An 18,711-nucleotide genomic window follows, 5' to 3' on the forward strand; every position below is an offset into this window, starting at 1 on the left:
GGCGGGGGACGGGCACGGGGAAGGGGCGGTGGAAGGGTCTGAGAGCCAGGCCGTCTCGCCCGTAGGTGACGGCGGAGGAGATCGGGTCGCAGGTGGCGCTGGAGTACGGGCAGGCCATGACGGTGCGAGTCTGCAAGGCGGACGGCGAGACCATGCGTGCGTCCCGGGGCCGGGCGGGGCGGGCAGGGCCGGGTCGGAGAGGAGCGGCGGGGCGCTGACCGGGGCTCTCCCCCCCTTCTCTTCCAGCCGTGGTGGTGGTGCAGAACGCCTCGGTGCTGGAGCTGAAGAAGGCCCTGCGGCGGCACGTCCAGCTGCGGCAGGCACGGCAGGGCGGCGTCCAGCACCTCAGCTGGTGAGCGGCACCGGCACCGGGACCGGCACCGGGACCGGGGCGGGGGGGCGGGCTGCGAGCCCCCATCTTCACCGCTCTCCTATGGCCTAGGGGGAAACGGGCCTGCCCGCTTCTTCCTAATCATAGAGTCATCCAGGTTGGAAAAGACCCCTGGGATCATCGAGTCCAACCATCTACCCTACCATACAAAGTTTCCCCCTGCACCATATCCGCCAGCACCACATCTAAATGGCTCTTAAACTCATCCAAGGATGGTGACTCAGTTCCCTTCCTGGGCAGCCTCTTCCAGGGTCTGACCACTCTTTCTGCAAAGAACTTTTTCCTAATGTCCAGCCTAAACCTACTCTGTTGCAGCTTGAATCCGTTCCCTCTCGTTCTGTCACTAATTACCTGTGAGACCAGCACCAACCTCTCTACAATGTCCTTTCAAGCAGTTGTAGGGAGCAGTGAGGTCACCCCTCAGTCTCCTCTTCCTCAAACTAAACAGTCCCAGCTCCTTCAATCACTCTTCGTACGATTTGTTCTCCAGGCCCTTCACCAGCTTCCACTAAGTGTTTTTCCCCTAGGAAGTACATATGGAGGACGTACCACTTAACCTACGGTGGAGAGAAGCTGGCGGATGACAGGAAGAAGCTGAGAGAGTGAGTGATCCAGGGTGTCCCGGGGGGTGGAGGGTCCTCCCCGAGGATCCAGGTGGCATCCGCGCTGGCAGGGCTAGCTTGGGACTTTGGGCCCTGCCTCAGAGAGGTCCCGCACTTGAACCAGGGTGGAAGGTGGGACAGGCTCTGCCCTGGCAGACTGAGAGCCCATCTGCAGGACACAGGGGGCCTTGGGTAGTTCCTCAGCCACAACCATCCTGTGCCGAGTGTGTTCATCCAATTTGGACCACACCAAAGCACTCAAGAGATGTTGCCCCTTGGCCATCTATGCCAAACTCCTGCAGAATAGGTTATGGTTACTAAGCTTGTACCTGAGGGACCCTGCAGGAACAAGATCAGTGAGAAGAAGCATGAGCATGGGGGGAGTAGAACACAGAGAAGGCCAGGGATGGCATTGTGCACATGGAGCACATTAGTTCATCTTCAGGGAAAATGGGAGCACTTAGGGAACAGCTGCTCAGCAGAGGATGGGGTCAGGACACATTATGTGGTGGAAGGGACCTCTGGAAAGCATCTAGTCCCACCCTCTGCATAAGTAGGGTCAGCTAGAGATGGTTGCTCAGGGCTGTGTCCAGGTGGGTTTTGAATATTTCTAAGGTAGACTGCACAACCTTTGTGGCCAATACCTTCCAGTGCTCGGTCACCCTTGCAGAGCTGCTGAGGTAGAAAGGAGGGTGGAAGAATGGCAAGGAAAGAGCAAACCAATAAGAAGCATGTTGGGCTCTGGACTTGCTTAGCCAGTGATAATCTGTTAACAACACTGACAAATGACTCCCACGTTTTCACACTCGTTTTCAGGGCAAGGAGGCAGGAGGTGCTCCTGAGCCCTCTAGCTGTTGCTTACAGTTTGTCTGATGTAGTGAGATGGCCCTAATCAAACCTGTCTTCAAAAGACAGCCATAGGTGATAGATGTTGCCTTTAAGGGGGTGTTGCAGTTAAAAAGGCAGCTGCTCGGATCCTCCAGTGCTGGCAGCGTGTTTTGCATACACAAGTGAGAATTTTAATTTGTCCTGCATTAGAGCACAGCACGCGATCGTAGGAGTCCGTCTCCCCATGGGAAAGAGGAGGCTGTAGGATTTCAAAGGCTGTGGTTCCTGGGAAGCTGGCCTCTAACAGTGTAACTCTCTCTTCAGGTACGGCATCAGAAACCGGGATGAGGTCAGCTTCATAAAGAAGCTTCGAAAGTAACCTGGCAGGTAAGTCCTGAATATCCACTGAGAGCTACCAGTTCTTCCTCTTCCCCAGCCCTTGGTGTTCAGGCTCACGGCAGCTGGTGTTGCCGCTCTCCGCTGCGTAGTGGAGCATTTCTGAATGCTCATGTCTGCCTTAGGCTTGTGCCCTGGCTGTGGGCTGTTTCCATAGCCTGGTCGTGGTGTTTGTGCTTCTCTCAGGGCAAGGAATGGTAATTCAGCTACTTCAGTTAACATACACGAGGAGCAGCAGCAGTATCTTGGTGCATCTCTAACCCTACTTCATGTTTAGACTCCAAATCTTCTCCCAGTGTCTTGAGACTCGTTAAATGCAGTGTTCCTTTGCTGGCTGCTGTGATTGCTTCTAGGAACTCACTTGCTTTTAGGCTCCTAGGCAAATGCAGCATGTTCTTTGCTCTTCCACAGTGGGTGTATTTGGAGCCACTTTAATCTGTTACTGCAAGCTCTAAGGAGTAAGGAAAAGGGACCTTAGCTTACTTATCCTGTAGTTTTTGACTCCCAGTTTCTCCATTTTCTGGTTTATAGAAACTTGAGTTCAACCAATTCATTGTTCTCAGGAGACAAGACACAACACTAGACAACTTTTGGTCAGGATATTTCCGTGCAACCACTACATTTAAGAACACTTCCAGCACAGGAAGCACGAGTAGCATCTATATTTACCTGTTTGTAACCTCTGTAGAGGTAATTCTGGTATTACACTGCTATTTTTAGGAAGTTGTGCACACAAACACAAGATGTGGCCAAGATTCTCAGCCTTAGTAAGTTTAAAATTACGCCTGCTTCTCCTCCACATCCAAAAACACAATCACAGTGTCTGAAGAGCAGTGGTAATAACAGCTTTTCCAAACACTTGGGTTTTTGTTTTGCGGCTCCAGGGAGCTGGGTTAGAAACTGTTGCTTTGTGACCACAGGAACTTTTATTTTCTTCTTTCAACACTGCCACATTTGCAGCATCCAGTGCCATAAAACGTGTGCCATGACAGAAGCAGTTTGCCCCACAGAGCCTGTGGCCAGCAGTCACCTGTGGCACTGGCCAAACCCCCCAGCCCGTCCAGGCCCAGTAATGGGGTGATAAGGGAGCCCAGCATGTGGAAACTATTGTCACTGCCAAATGTTTCATTTCTTTAACAGAGAGAGCAGAGAACCCAGCCCTATCAAGGCCCGACTGTGGATTCAGCACTTCCCCGGAGGAAAAGGTTGCAACATTTCAGAGAGAAACAAACTCCAGTTGAATGGACATTCTCACATGTTTTTTGCAGTTGCTATTTGAAGCGTCGGCCTCTGAGCTGTTTGGGGAATGCATTTGCAGTGATTAAAGAGACCCTCTAGTTTTCTAAGACTTTTAAGGCCCTGGTTTCCAGCTGTAAATCTGTGTCTGACTGTTTTGGGTGCTAGAAAAGGGTTGATTCTACTGGCATGTGAAACAGCATAGGTGAGATGAAGTAAAGAATGTAGCCATAGACTATGCAGAACAATTAACAGTAGCTAAAACGCTACCTTACCGTTTAATCACCACCTTAGCAGTAGTAAACAACTCTGGTTAAAAATGTAGTATTGAAACTAGTGTAATAAAAATAATGGCAGCAGAAAAGGTTCAATACAATTGAACAAGGCACAAACGTTCCATTTTTCAGAGTCTTCTGAGATAAGGCAAAACATGCCTGCCAAGTGCTAAGGAGACAGTTTAAATTAACCACGGGCAGGGTTAGAAGTGTCATGGGATTAGAGGCTTTGTCCATATGGAACTGGCACAGCAAATGCAAAGACAGTCCCTCTCCAGTGCCTGCTCGAGAAGCCAGTCTTTGCCTTTCAGTGGAGCTGCGCGTCCAGGTCGTATTTCTCGCAGAATTTGTCTGTGAAGGGTATACAAGTGAGGAACTCGCACCACTCGCACTTGATGGGGTAGAAATAGAACAGAATCACAAGTCCTGAGAAGAGTGCAATGAAGATGAGCTGGAAAACTATAATTTGGCATCGCTTCCTATATAAATCAAACTTCCCAAAGCTAATGTAGGGCAGGAAGGCAAAGGAGAGGAAGAAACCACTGATAAATCCTGAAATGTGAGCAAAATTATCAATCCAAGGCAGGAGGCCAAAGGCAAAAAGAAAGAGCACCACTGCCAGCAGCTTGAAGAAAGCCCTCCATGGGCGTGCCAGGATTTGCCAACTCTGGAAGAGCTCCACAAAGAGACAGGCCAGAATCCCAAACTGGGATCCTGCAGGGCCAACCTGCAGAAGAAGAGGATCACAGGTAACATCAGGCACATTCCATCTGGCTCCTGCAGCCAGCTCCAGGCATTAGTTATTTAGCATTCAATTCCTTGTTCTGCATTTCTCAGGAAGGAGATGCCACAGCCTCCAACTTCATCACAGGGTTCAAGGAGTAAAGGGGCTTGGTTTGATTTAGGATCAAAGTAGATGTGATGCCGGCGATCACCAGAAGAGACTTTAAGGAGGGCAGATCTGGTTTAAGTCGCCAGAGGGGAGAAGGCCTTGAAGGCGATTTCCTGGGTCCCCCCCCCGCCCCCACCATGTACTTTTCCTTATTGAAGGACCTGGAAGACAGTCCTGGATAGTCTGGGAGAAAAGTGAGCTCTGCTCTTTGCTCTGTGGAGGGTCTCTGGCATCAGCTATGGCTTTCAATTCCCAGCCTCTTGGATAAACCCCCTATTCATCACAGGAGGCAGCCTTCTTACTGCAGGCAGACCGCAGCAGGGACTTGGAAAGCCTAGGGTAGTCTGGGAATGTTACTGCTCAGCAGCCAGATGATGGTCTGGTGCCATCTTCTAGCTACAAATCTGCACAAAGCACGTGCTGCAGAGACGAGCCCAGCTCTGGTGTCTCTGCCGGGGAGGCACAGGTGTGTAGAGAAGGCTTGTGTTCAGGGCGAGTTACCAGGACCCTAGTCTGCAGGAGACCCACCTCTGCTCTGTAGGGTAGAAATATTGCACTGGCAAGGTTCCCAGTGATGCCACTGAGCAGGTAGATGATAGAGATGCGATGCCATCCTGCCAGCTTCTCTAGGTCCCGCAGGATCGTCATTTGGAAACAGACTGAAACCAGACAGTGCAGGATCCTGCCAAGTTCAGAGTACAGGAGCTGAAGCAGCAGCCACTGAAGTCACCCCTGTGTTCTGCACCAAGTCTTGCTGGAGAGGTCCTTGTCTGGCCTTGGCCACGTCTCTACCATCCCTCCCAGCAAACACAGTATGGTAAACCCCAGCAGGGACAACAGCTCAGCACCCCCGTGTCCCCCAGGGAAGGGATTGCCAGAACAAGCCTCAGCAATCCCAGGGTTCAGGGTTCCCCCACCCAGACAGTGGAAGTTTTATGCCTGTGCTCACCCAGCATGGAGGAAAAGCGAGAGCCAGAGGCGGTAGAACTGGTCAGGGACTTCTGGATTCAGGAAAGGGAGGAGTCCACAGACATCGTCCATGCAGTGCACCTAGGGCAGAAGTGGGGCTGTGAGGCGTGCAGCCAGCATGGCCCCTTAGCAGGGCCAGGGCAGAGGCTGTAGGGAGCTCTGAAAGAGGGGCTCTCCTCCCTCTGCATCAAGTCCCACCCCTTGTCTCCAACACCAAGTTCCCCATGACCCTACCCATTCCCTGTGGCAGCTTTATGCCCTCATTCTTTACCCCAACACACAACTGAGACATGGGTGTTTGCTCGCCAGGAAGATGGCATTCACCCGCTGCTTCCACAGTGGTCCTGTGTTGGGCTTTCACAGCTGTCAGCCCAACTGGTCTCCAAAGAGGGACAGATGCAGCCAGCTCTGCCACTACAGTCTGGATCAGCAGCTTTCCCCGGGCTCAGGGTGGGACAGGACACAGGATTCCCACCTACACCACACCAGTCGTCTTCAGATCTTGCCACGCTGTTAAGGGGAAGAGGCAGCCATACAGCCCCCCAGCTCCGCACTCACCTGAGAGCAGAGGGTTGCCTCCTCGTGGAAATAGCCCCGCATAAATTCACAATACTCCCGGGAGGTTATTTCACACCTGGAGGAAGCATAAGTAGTCAAAACAAGGAACAAGTCACACGTGGAAGGCACGACGGATCTGCCTGTGTCCTCCCAGGCCACCCGCTCCCCCTTGTCTCATCCCAAATCTGCCCGTGAGAACTGATGCCTTCAGCTGCCCCTGATGTGCTGCAGTGTCTCAAGAGCACATGCACCAATACATTCCCACTGAGCCCAGTGCCACTCTCCTCACCCCCCTCTGGCTTCTCTCCCACAGCCAAGGCTGAGTCCCTTCCACACACTAACACCTTGCACACAGGGGCTCTGAAACAAGCACTACCAGAGCTTGGGAGAGCTGTGTGTCTGTGCCTCTGTAGCCAACAGAGTGGAAAGGGTGGGCCAGGCCAAGAGCGTCCTGGTCGTGGCTTTCAGGGACAGAGAAACTCCTTGGGGCAGTACTGAGTTTTCTCCCCTGCAGTGAAAGCCAAGCACTGGGCAACTACTTAAGCCGAGGACCAACATGAGGAAGATCAGCAGCATCCTCCTCGGTAAACCCAGAGCAGGTCATTTCCTGACATCTCCTCGAGTGCTCAGGGAGTCCAGGCTGGGGCCAATGTAGCCTGTCAGGACCAAGCTGGCCATTCCCAAGTAAAACTGCAGAACTCCCCAGCAGAAGTATTTAATCCTTTGGGATCTGAGTCCCTCCAAACTGCAGCACCGGTTGAGCAAGATACCCTGTCATGTCAAAGACTCAGGCTGGCTGTTATCTCTGCTCATCCCAGAGTCCTACTCCGTCTGGGAGACCTGTCATGGCTCCCTGTCCAACTCCCCAGCAGGGCTCTGGGCTGCATGTGGGAAGGACAAGGAGGACAAATGGCTGTGTCTACAGCTTGAAAAGGGTCCCCTGTGTCCTTAACACCTAGCCCCTCTCCATCCAGGTAAAGCTCATTACCTTCCTTTGGTCCCAATGCAGCAGGGCCGGCCTGTTATCACGCAGTCCATGTGAAGGTGGTTGGTGTAATTCCCAGCACTGTTTTTTGTGCAGATCTGGAAAATCACAACAGGCTGCAGTCAGCCATGGCTTTGCTTGCTGCCTGAGTAAAGCCGAAACAGCCCCATGGGAGGAAGCCAGATGCACAGAGGAGGGCCTCCCTTGGCCTCCCTCTGACAGCAGGAGGGTGCCTGACACCCCATATGCCTAAGCCTCAACCAACACCTTCTCTCTGCTGAGGGATGAAAACAGCCCCAAGGATGAGTGGTTCTCTATTGCCCTGTTACCCTGGCAGGGCCTAGGGCTTTAGTTGGCACAGGGGAACTTCTGTCGTTGGAGGGCTTTGAGCCTTGACTAGACAAAGCCACGGATGCCTTGACCCCCCCCATTCCACCAACACAGCTGTGGCTCTGCACAGTGGGATGCAAATGCCATTTTCCAGCTGCCCACACAGGCTCTGTGCCACCAGCAATGCTCACCGGCCACTTGGTGATGTCATCTGGCCACTCATGCGGCTCCATGGAGGCTGGCTGCTCACACACCCTGCAGCAACAGAAAGCAGAGATCTGCCTGAGAAATAACTTTCCCCAGTACCAGGCAGGATCCCCCCAGGGAGCCACCACTCTGTCCCTGACCCCAGGCTGTGGTCCCACAGCTCCCCTCTGTCCCTGGCAAGGGGCTGGTGACACGCTATGTCAGATGAGCTAAGGCTGAGCTGATCAAAGCCACAGCCTCCTCCCAGTGAGCAGAGATCACGCTTCCCAAAGGCAGCTGCCCAGCGACTCACTGCCTCCTTTCCAGGGGGACACAACCCCAAAGGTGGGCACTCAGATGGTCCCAGCTCTAGGTCACCCCATGGTGAGGGAGGGCAGAGGTGTCCCGTGGCACACAGAGCTGGCAGGGCTCTGGGGCAGAGGTGTGCTGGGAACGGGACTGCTTGTACCCCAAGAAGGGAGCCTGTGCGAGGAGGAGGTGAGGAGGGGGAGAGGGATGAGGAAGGCACCCACAGCTGTGCAGGTGGGCAGCCAACAACAATGGAGGCCAGGGGCAAGCAGAAGTGTGATCACGCTCTGCCTCCCTTGCAGCCGTTGGGGCAAGTAGGGACATCACTACCCCTATATCCCCTGGTCTCCAGAGCAATCAGCTGGCCTGGGACTCCATGCCTCTCTGACTCTACCATCACAGCAGCCCTGTCCCCTCTGCCAGGGATAGGCAGGACCTACCTGGGGTCCTGATGACAAACAGACCCAAATTGCCTCTTGTTTCCTGCCAGCATTGGTGTGCTGGGGTGATGGGGCCACTTCACCCACACAGCCAGGGTGGACTGCAGGAGAGAGGAGAGGTGTCACTGTGAAGCCCAAGGTGGGGAAAGCATCAACAGGGCAGGGACAGCACGGGAAGGGGCCCCCACACTCACTGAGCACTCCGTGAAGCCCAAGGTGGGAAAAGCATCAACAGAAGTGGCCCTGAGCCTGCAGGGACAGCATGGGAAGGGGCCCCCACACTCACTGAGCACTCCTCCTCTGACGTCTGCACGCAGCCCGACTTGTCGTTCCGCACGCAGCAAGCAGAGTGCTTCTCCTTCTCCCGCTTGGCGCTGATGAAGCTGTGCACCTGCTGGTCCTGCCTCATGCACGGCGAGAACTTGGCCCCCAGGTGGATCAGGGCCTCCTGGCAGAGATGGAAACACTCAGCTCAGCCAAGGAGCAGAGCAAGCTGGGGGAACTGCGAGGGGTACCCCTATCAGGGCTCAAGGGACCAGGGACAAGTCCTGCACGACGAAGCCCAACACACATCAGGCACACTCTCAGTATTTCACTTCAGGAAGGCAAGCCCAGCACAAAGTTTAGGATTTCCTTGCCCACGGCCCCAGAAAGGCCAGCACTGTGGCCAGGAAACTTTCAGACACGACAGCCTTTCCCAGGAGGAACGGCATCAGGAAAGCTGTCATACACCGTACACCTCCTGCATCTTCTCTAGCCCCACTCTTGGCTTCCTAAGAACAAGGTGCAAAGCAGGAGCCCCAAGATCCACCCCAGCCTCCAGGTAGCCCACTCTGCAGGTGGCTGGGGCCAGAAGCACCCCTGCACCCTGCCAGTGATGGCAGACCCCATGGAGAACTCCAACCAACAGCAGTTGGTAGCACCAAGCTCCAAGCAGCAGAGGGGCTCTGTCCCCAGGGTGGCATGGCTGCAGGGCAGTCTCTCCTCAGCCCACAACCGTCCCAGGCAACGGCACTCACTGAGCTGGGTCCGATCCAGAAGTTTTCCTGCTGAACGTATTTGACGTTTTCATAAACCCCTCTGTTTCTCAAGACCTGCAAGGAGAGAAAGCGAGAGCCCCGTGAGCTCCTGCCCAAAGAGTCAGCAGGGAAAGCAGCTGGGGCTGGTGAAACAGCACCCAGGATGAACAGAAACCCCCACAACTCTCTCAGACTGGTCTTTTGTAGAATCACAGATACAGCCCCATCAAGACACAGACACCTTCATCTTAAGATTTCATTTTAAAAGTTTATCTCCATCTGCTTCAACTTCTAAGAAATCCCAAGGCCTGGAGACCATGGGAGGCTTGAGAACCTGCAAAAAGCTTCACACAGCTCAGAAGCATAAGCAGCACTTACTGGCAGCGTGGGCTCAGGTGCTGGTGACAGCACTCTGAAAGCTGTGAGACACGTAGGTGAGAAGCTCCACGGGACACCCCCTGCATGGAGCTGTAGAGATATGTAGCCCAGAGAGCTTTAACAACACATGGGGAGGCTACAAACAGCTTCAAAATCACCTCTCAAAGTCAAACAGATCAGTTTTGGTCCTGGCAAAAGCAAAATTCTGCAGCGGTTGCAAAATCTTAACTCAGTTTGAAATATTTCCCTGCCATGAACATCCTTCTGGTCTCCACCAGGAGGGGAACAAGTTGTTTGAAAGGGCTCCCGGCACAGACAAGTAGAGCCTGCAAAGACCCCACTGTGCTTTGTGCTGGCTATATTTTGATATCAAGAGCAATGTGGCCACAGGAGGGAGAGCAGGAGAACAGGGGCTCATGGAGGTGCTGCAGGCACCCACCCAAGGCTGGACACCCAGCATCCAACCATCAAGGCCCTCAGACAAGTAGCCAATATGCTGAAGACCACAACACAAGAGCCAGCAGCTGAAGACAATCACACTCCAGGTAAGTCAGGGGGATTTACTTACTGAATCAACAGTTTCATGCTGTGAGAACCCCACAGGGGCAATGCCGTAGATGCACACAGCGAGGATGGTGATGAGTGAATGCACAAAGGTGACCCAGTAAGTGAAGAAAGGCCTAGATGGAGGGAAAGGGAGAAGATCAGAGGCAGAAACCCAGGCACATTAAATCTATTCACAGAACACAGGAGAAAAGCTGCTGTTTTTCCCTCAGGCACCTCGGCAGAATCTGGGACACAGGGCCAGGACCATCGAGGGATGTGCAAGACTGGAGGCAATGACAGGTCTTGCTGGCAGACAGAGCCTGTTTACTATGACTGCCCCATTACAACGGGCAAGCCACACTTTCCCAAAAAAACATCCATGAGAATACACAAACCCGGTGCCAGTGTGTGCTGTGTGTCTGAAATAATGACTTTTGGGGAATGATGAGAGGCAGGGATACCTCAGCCCTCCTGTTCATCACAGGACAGTGGTGGTGGGGCAGAGATCTGCAGTCTCTCCAGGTAGCTGAAACACAGACACCCAAAGCAACATGAGGAGCAGGGTGAGCTCCCAGTGATGCTAACATGCTGCTCTCTGCTCCAGTTCGCACTGTACTTCAGGGGTACAGACTAAGGGGTCTTCACAGCTGGTTTCACCCAACTACCCCAAGGCAGTGACCTGAGTTCCCAAGGGGTGACAGCAATCGCTCACTCCCTAGCTCTGTTGGGCACCCTTCTGTGACCACAGCTCTCACCTGTGATCATCCATGTCCTCAATCTGCCGCTTGACGTAGCTGTCGATGCGCTTGCGGTAGGTTCGGTTCGTCAGCTTCCCCACCATCCCCAAGCCATACGGCCTCTTCTCCTTGGCAAAGAGCTTCCTGACGGGGACGGCGATGCGCTGGCCGCGCTTCTGCGGGCTGACACTCACCACCTCCTGCCGCAAGCGGACCTTGGGCTGTGACAGGGCCCCATCTTTCTGCTTCCTCCAGCCTCGCTCCAGTGGGCTGAAACGAAAAGAGGGACAGCAGGGGTTACCTTCCACGTGGCACAGCAATGGGGACCAGCCCCTCTGTCCTGGGTTGAGAGACACAGGACTAACTTTTCTTCTAATGCTGGGGAAAATTGCACTTCTAGAAGACTCTAGTGTCTGAATTTTTGAAAATATTTACTTTATAGCCAGCCAGGCTCTGTAGGATTCAAGGTCTTAGTGTTTTTGAGCCTTGCCAGGTGCAGGGACAAGGAGGAGCAAGGCCTGGGCATTTGACCCAGGCTGGCCAACAGGATTATTTCATGCCATGAACGTCACATTCAATATAAATTAGAAAAATGTGCTGCATAGTGGGCTCTCCCTTGATGGCGGTTGGTCCAGACAACGCCTTGCCCCGGTGCCAGACCCCTGAGCCCTTTCCAGACAGTTCCTTGCCCCGGTGCCGGAGCCCTGAGGCCTTCCCTTCCTCCTGAAGCCGTTGCGCTGGCAGTGTCTGCCATTTGCTGTCCCTGCGGGGAGTGCACGGCTTCCTACTGATATAACTGGCTGAGTGTAACTCCTGTATCTTATATCAGTATCGGGATTAATACTGGTTCTTTAGTATTGTTAACTATTTCGTTTTAGTCTATTAAATCTATTTATATTTCAACCCTCATGTTTCCTTGTGTTCCCCGATTCCCCTTCCTGGGTGGGGAGGGGTCATTGAGTGATAGAATAATTGTCTAAACAACAATGGATTGTTATGGGTTTTCTCAAACCATAACACCCTCCCAGGTCTTTGGTGGCAACAGACCTTCTCTGTCCCACCACAGCTGGGCTGAGCAGCAGTTGATGGAAGACAAGAAGTAGAAGCTTCAAAGGGTTACACAGTGCCAGATGACACAGGACTACATGCAGAAGGTGGCACAAGGCATCTGCGCCAAACTAAGCCCCACTGATGAGGGACTCTCAAGGCTTTAAAGAAGTGTTTCAGCAACAGCCTAAAATGTGGAGGCTGCAGCCGGGCACATCTGCAGCCTCATGTATATCTGTGGCCTCCTCTCCTTTATTCCTCTTGCTGTGCTCTCTGCTGTGAGATGGAGTAGTTTAGCCCAGCAGTGGAAATCCCTACCCTTAAAGCACTTTACTGTGACTGGACCGGCAAGTCAAACCCCCATGGCCACCAAATCGCACAAAGGAGAAGAGCAGGAATCCCAGCTGCTTCCCAGACCAAGCGAGTGACACTGTCACATGCTGCACCACTGCCTAGCATATAGCAGGCACATCCCTGACACGCTCTGGTCTGATTTATCTCCTCTGGCTTCCTAAATGGACTCCTCTGCGCAAAGGTAAGTGTCGTCAGAAGTGGGCAGAGAAACCAGCTGACAGAATTTTTTCTGAAAGATCACCAGAGCATCTTGGAGAGATCATGACAGCTCTGAAGAATGGACAAGAATGAGGGAGAATCTGAACCTCTTTAGCCAAAAACACTGCTGTGAAACTTCAGCTGTTGTCAGTATTGCACCTTGTAGAAGGTGCATTTTTATAAAGCTGAAAGTCCCAACTTCCCCTTGGGAAGTCCTTCTCCAGCAGAAAGTGCAGACTCCACTGCAGCCCGCTCTTGCCCCGAGAGTTCAAGTAGTTTCTGTGTTACGGACGCATTGTTTCCCAATACTTCCAGTGCCAGGCTATCAGCCTGTGCCAAAATAAACACCTGGCCACCTAAAAGGACAGCCGACTATGGTTCTGATAACAGGTCTCTGAACTGTGAAAGAAAAGCATTTTCCTCAATGAATAAAACTGTTTAAGGACATCCAAATGGATCCAAGAAGACTGAGACCGTCTCAGCGGAGTGACAACAAACTCCCACCATTTGCTGCTTCCCCTTATGTTAAGACTGAGTCAAGTTCTTGGAAACACTTGAAGGGAAAGCGCCAACACAGCAAGATGGGCCGTGAGCAGCAGAACCACAACAAGGACCTCCCTGTCTGCTCCCTGTTCACACCCAGGGGAGCTCTCTGCTGGGGTGAGATGCCAGCTAATCTAGACCTGACTCGGAAACGACACAGAGCAATTACTCAGTACCAGTTACTCAGGTGGAAAAAATCTAGGCACACAGTGCAGTACCACCCACATATTTGTAGGGTTCTCAGCATCAGTGCCACACCTTTCTCTCGTTTCAAGTGAGGAATGTAGCCCAGCTCGACACTCAGCAATGCTTCACGCAGCCCCTTGGAGCGCGACAACAGTTCCTGGTGACTGTGGCAATGGCAACAGCCTTCTCATCTTTGCTACATTCTCCATAGCCAAAGGCTGGGCCCCCAGCATCCCCACAGCTGAGTTAAAGTGTTTTTTGTTTCCTCAAGACATGATACAGTCTCCAAAACACATCAGGTGGGGCTGGAAGTCACTGGAGAGCCTGCAGAGGTGGCCTCAGAGTCACCTTTCATGGGTAGCTGGGGCAGGAGGTCTTAAGCTAAGTTTAAAGAAAAACCCATTGCTGCACTGCTCTTTGAGCTCTGCACCAAGCGCTCACAGCACTCAGATCCTGGCTTCCTCCGTGCAGGACATCCTGCTCTGAATGGGTTGGGCATCCCAGGTTAGGCTTTGACAGCTTCCTGGAAGATACTCACAGCAACAAGTGGCTTCTTTCAAGCTCGCTTTTGTCCAAGGCACCTCCTGTGAGATCTGTCTGATCCAGAGGTTTCACCTCAGCCTCTTTGATTGCAGCTTCTGATGGCGACTCGAACACTTCATCCGGATAAGTAGAGAGCTCCTCATGAAGGACTCCTTCCTGGGCAGAGAAACAGAAGTCCCATCAGAAGAAGCCAGAACCACATTTGAGACACCAGCCCCAGCAGAAAGCAGCGCTGCTCTCTGCAACATCCCCAGAGTCCTGCCCTGGGGGCCACAGCCCTGCCACTCACCCGAGCAAAGAAAGAAGTGTCGAGCTCATCTGGAAAATCCACCGTGTCCTCCTCCAGGAAACTTGCTGGGGTGAAGCTGCGCCGCTGAGCTCTCCTCAGGGTGCTGTCCTTCACAGAGCGGCCCTGTAGCCAGAGAAAGCACCAGCGAGTCACTGCCAGACACCTGAACCCCAGGCAGATGCAGGGCCACCCCAGCTGGCGCACAGGGAGCCCAAATGCTGAGCTGGTTCATGCTTCTGCTTTCAGCAGACCCGCTGATGTGTGACACTTTCCTGATGAGACTCACAAATGTTACCCCACTTCTAATCCCATCTCCCATGCAGGTGAGGCTTCCAACGTGCTCCTCAACTGCATATTGTACAATGTCTCATGACCACAATCATGGGTGGTGCTGGACACAGCAGAAAGGTCACTGGGCCCAGGAAAGCAGACACGTGGCAGGATGAAGAGACTTGCATAGTAAGAGCCTCAGGTACTTCTGCTCTTCCACAACTGCTGACCAGGTACAGATGGACTGCCCAGCGGTCCAGGCAGCCTGAATTTCCTGAGCTTGGAACTCTCTGAGGCTGCTGGTAAAGCCCCCAGGCCAATAAAGGGAAAGCAAGACCTGTACCAAAACCTAGCCATCATCCCTGCTTCTTACAAATCCTGCTTCCTGGACACATGGCTGAAACAAACAGGATATGGCTTGGTTTCTTCCCCTCCACCACTGCTCTCCCCATCCTCTCTGCTCAACACCTCCTTCCCTCTCACCCTTCTCTGAGGGCAGAGCCCCATCCTGCTGCCAGACTGGTCCCTCTCCTTCCACAGACAGTACCTTCACCAGAGCCGCAGCTGCTCGGAAACTCATTTTGGCAACAGACTCCCGTTTCCGCCGTCGCGGGAGGCGATTGAACCCTGAGCGCGAGCTGGTGAAGGAGCAGAGCGAGGTGGCGCCCGGCGTGATGGGTGTGTGGGGGATGCTGCAGCCATCGTTGTCGTCAGCCATACGAAAGGCTCGGCCGCGGGCCAAGGGGTCGATGATCTGCAGAGAGAAGCAGCCCATCAATCTGTTTAGTGGACAAACCCTTCCCTCCCGAACTCTCCTCCCTCCAAGCAAACATCTCACGGCCATGACAGTGGCCTGGCTCCTGGGACTCACCAAGAACCAGGCTGGACAGACCCACAAGCAATTCTACAAGAGGGAGATATGGATACCTGGTTGCAAGCTAAGACTTAGTCGCAAGCCTCAAACCTAAGTCATTGAACCTCTCCCCTTGCCTTTTTTTTTTTTTCTTTTTCTTTTGTTGGGATTGACTATTTTCACCCCAAATGTTCCTGATTTTCACAGGAGACTCCAAACCTCCTTCAGCCCTTCCTAAGCTCTTGGTTTCATTCATCTCCTGTGCCAGTGAGCTCTACAGTCGGAGAATGTGCTGTCTGAACAGGAGTCTGAGAAATCCCAGAAAACAGCCGTGCTCTTTCTCCAACTAGTTTCCTTTCTGATACTAGACAGCCCAGGACTTAAACAGTATCCTGTTGAAGCTTAACTGTATATTTACATCTACTTCCATTAATAAAGTTAAAACAGCTGGAAAAGGCAGGCAGGCTTCCGGGAGCTGCAAGCCCTTCTTTGGGACTCTTGAGGCCAAAGCTCTCACTTCTTCCAAACACACAAACCAAGCTAATGAAAATATTGCCTTCAGCTACAAACCTTGCCTCTGTCCTTACATCATCACAGCTGTGGTTTCCAAAAGGCTTCCATACTTTACCCTGATGTTTTACGAGCTTCTTTTAATCCACAGTTGCACACTCAACAGGAAGCTTTATGGGTTTACACCTACTGATACCATGTTCTGATTTAATGTAGCCCACACAGAGCCCAACGGTATTTCTGAGTCTCCTGTGAACACAGACTAACTGCAAGACACTTTATAAGGTGAAACTTGATCACAAGATGCACGTTATTCTCCTCTGCTTCAGTGATGCAGCCAGGCTTCAGGTCACAGACTAAACTGCTTTGGAAGGAATTTGTTTCCCCACTTGCCCACGTTGCAGCCATACTCACTAATGCACAGGAATCAATCAATCACACCCACTGCTATCGCTGAATGGAGCAAAGGGAAAAGCTGGGATATTGTGGGTTAGTTGGGACCAGGATGAGCTTGACTGGGTCTTGTCCCCTGGGGTGACACTTGAAGGTAGCGAGTAGGGGGCTACCAGACGCCCTTTGCAGGCACTCAAACCCATTTCTGGGGACTTGTGAGCAGAGCTGTAGTAATTCTGATGCAAGAGACACTTTTCAGAGTCCTAAAACATAACGAGGTTTCTATGAGGACAGTAGCTCTGCTTGGGACAAGGATCCATTAGGCAAGTGTCCTGAGTGACACCAGGCCTGTTACTCTATTTGGGTCCAGGATACTGTCCACTCTGTCTACAACAGAATGTTGTCCTTGCAAAATGGCAGCAAAAAGCCCAAGCTGAGAGCTCTTGGCCATGCTGCACACATCTAATCACCACCATAGTCACAACGTGACAAACACGGCCCTGAGCCTGTCACCAAAACAGCTGAGGGATCCAGGCCAGCCAGATCAGAGAGAGGTGGCTGAAGGAGGGAGTCTGACAAACTGCATCTGAGACTTGAAAAGTGTCTGAGCACAGAGCCCGGGCACGTCCAGGCAGAACTGATAGGTCAGAGCTGCCAAAGTGATAAAGACACAGTGCAGGAAACTCACGATGGCCTTGACTCTGTCCCAGGTTACCCACCTTTTGCATGCCCAGCTGGCAGGGTCCGACATAGAGCGGAGGAGGAGTCTCTGTGCTTGTTAGAGAAATATTGTCCTGACTGGGCAAGTCCATTTCCCGGATGACCTGAGGTTTCAGCTTCCCGTAGCGCAGGCTGCAGTGGCGGAGGCTCTTTCTCTGCCATTTCTGAGTCGCGTCGCTGTCTTTGCTCACCCCAAACCAGTCTGCTGTGCCTCTGAAAGATGCCAGCAAAGAAGCATTATGGTTGCTTGGACTATGCACGTGAAAAGGCAAAACCCCTGGTGGTCACTTCCACCCCACCTCTGTTCAAAGACGGGCAGAACTCTTCCCCACGAGCACCTTGCAGCCTGTCCTCAGCTGGTTTTAGCAACCTGACAGATGCTGGCCAGAAATATTCAACCATCATCAGCCCTCTGTCTCTTAAGACAGAAGAAAAATGACAGGAGAGATTCACTGTGTGTGAAGGACAGTTTGTTCCGAGTTGGTTTTTTTAAAGAAAGAAAAAGAGATGGAACAGAAATTCAGAAAAGAACTTGGTGAAAGGTGTTTTTTTGCCTTTAAAAACCCTCTATTGAAAACACTTACCATCCTCAGGCCAGGTCTAGATCCCCGTTGTGGGATTGTACTGTTCCCTGGCTCTGTAGCTTCTCCCAAGGGCCACCCAAAATCACTGTTCTCTCCCAGCCTCCTCCCACCCTCCCAGGGTATCCCTAACTCCTCCATCTCATGCAGCAGGATTTCTGTCCTCCTCAAAGGTAACATCAATGGCAAATGTTTACCGTGGTCCTCTCTCTGCTAAGGCAGATACACACAGTTCTAAGCTGCTGGTTGCAGATGTAGGAGCACGAGGTTGCAACCATGAGGCAGGTTTGCTGCCAAGTGGCTGCTGTCACCAAAGAGCAGTGGATCAGAAGCAAAATCCCAAGGAAGGTGGAGAGGGGTAGGGATGAGTCAGACCAACAACCTACTTCAAATCCTGTAGGACAGCTGGTACCCTAAACCTACAAAGATGATTGTGGCCCTGCCAAGCCTTTCCTGCTGTGGTTAAACCTTCTTCAGAAGGTGACAAGCTCTGTGAGCCTACAGTTGGCTGGCCTAGGTGTCAAAACCTGAAAGCCCTTTTAAGCCAGACCTGAAACCCTGGCCTCAGACCCCCTGCTCAGCAGCAGGATTTCCAGCTGCTGAGAAGCAAGACCTCACAGGTCACAAAGGGAGTATCAAAACACACTGGCGTAAAGGCTGGGTTACATCTAGAATTAGGTCACACGGGGAACTGAGTCAGTGCACTGGAGACAGGACACTACTCCTGTATTTTGCACCCTCCCAGGGAGAAAATATCATTAGCCATCAGGTGAAGGTGTTCTGCCACCACGTGAAAAGATGTGAATTTGAAACCCACAGCTTTTCCAGTTAAAACCTCCAGATGCAAACCATCACACATTGCCCTCAGCCTTCCCCGATCTCCCAGCGTCCCAGAACAGACCCTTTGGCAGGCCTGAGGTCACATGGACCATTGCTAGATCTCGCTGACCCAAATGTCTCCAAATGACTCCAGCAAGTCAAGAGGGCCCAGACCTCGGAGATGGAGCAGGTAGCACGTCTCAGAGCCCTGCTCTGCTCCCACAGACCAACACCTCATCACCACAATCTTCATCTCCATTCAGAGAGGACAGGCCCTGGGCCAGCACCTGGCCTGAGACCCAAACCAAGCCTTTAGCACAGAGGTAAC

The 18,711-nt window shown here is 52.5% G+C and overlaps 2 protein-coding genes across 3 annotated transcripts in view; one reads left to right on the plus strand and one right to left on the minus strand.

Moving 5' to 3' along the window:
* Positions 1-3,572, plus strand: part of SNRNP25 (small nuclear ribonucleoprotein, U11/U12 25kDa subunit) — a 4,042-nt gene extending 470 nt beyond the window's left edge. The window contains exons 2-6 of the mRNA XM_014936213.1: positions 66-156; positions 247-352; positions 919-993; positions 2,146-2,208; positions 3,358-3,572. Coding sequence (XP_014791699.1) covers positions 66-156; positions 247-352; positions 919-993; positions 2,146-2,200 — 327 coding nt within the window. The 3' untranslated portion in view covers positions 2,201-2,208; positions 3,358-3,572. The remainder of the gene's footprint in view (positions 1-65; positions 157-246; positions 353-918; positions 994-2,145; positions 2,209-3,357) is intronic.
* A 124-nt stretch (positions 3,573-3,696) lies between these two features.
* Positions 3,697-18,711, minus strand: part of RHBDF1 (rhomboid 5 homolog 1 (Drosophila)) — a 52,545-nt gene continuing 37,530 nt past the window's right edge. The window contains exons 1-16 of one of the 2 annotated variants that reach the window (XM_014936562.1): positions 17,283-18,674; positions 16,983-17,196; positions 15,055-15,261; positions 14,238-14,360; positions 13,944-14,104; positions 11,096-11,347; positions 10,363-10,474; positions 9,417-9,491; positions 8,684-8,845; positions 8,398-8,498; positions 7,654-7,717; positions 7,136-7,230; positions 6,148-6,223; positions 5,570-5,670; positions 5,149-5,302; positions 3,697-4,455 (exon numbers count right to left, since the gene is read on the minus strand). In XM_014936562.1, the coding sequence (XP_014792048.1) occupies positions 4,036-4,455; positions 5,149-5,302; positions 5,570-5,670; positions 6,148-6,223; positions 7,136-7,230; positions 7,654-7,717; positions 8,398-8,498; positions 8,684-8,845; positions 9,417-9,491; positions 10,363-10,474; positions 11,096-11,347; positions 13,944-14,104; positions 14,238-14,360; positions 15,055-15,261; positions 16,983-17,075 (2,196 nt within the window). In that variant the 5' untranslated portion in view covers positions 17,076-17,196; positions 17,283-18,674 and the 3' untranslated portion in view covers positions 3,697-4,035. Of the gene's footprint in view, positions 4,456-5,148; positions 5,303-5,569; positions 5,671-6,147; positions 6,224-7,135; positions 7,231-7,653; positions 7,718-8,397; positions 8,499-8,683; positions 8,846-9,416; positions 9,492-10,362; positions 10,475-11,095; positions 11,348-13,943; positions 14,105-14,237; positions 14,361-15,054; positions 15,262-16,982; positions 17,197-17,282; positions 18,675-18,711 lie in introns of those variants that run through there. The other variant, XM_014936563.1, reaches the window with a different exon arrangement.

Source organism: Calidris pugnax, unplaced genomic scaffold, assembly GCF_001431845.1.
Source record: "Calidris pugnax isolate Ruff unplaced genomic scaffold, ASM143184v1 scaffold17, whole genome shotgun sequence".
Classification (NCBI taxonomy): domain Eukaryota; kingdom Metazoa; phylum Chordata; class Aves; order Charadriiformes; family Scolopacidae; genus Calidris; species Calidris pugnax.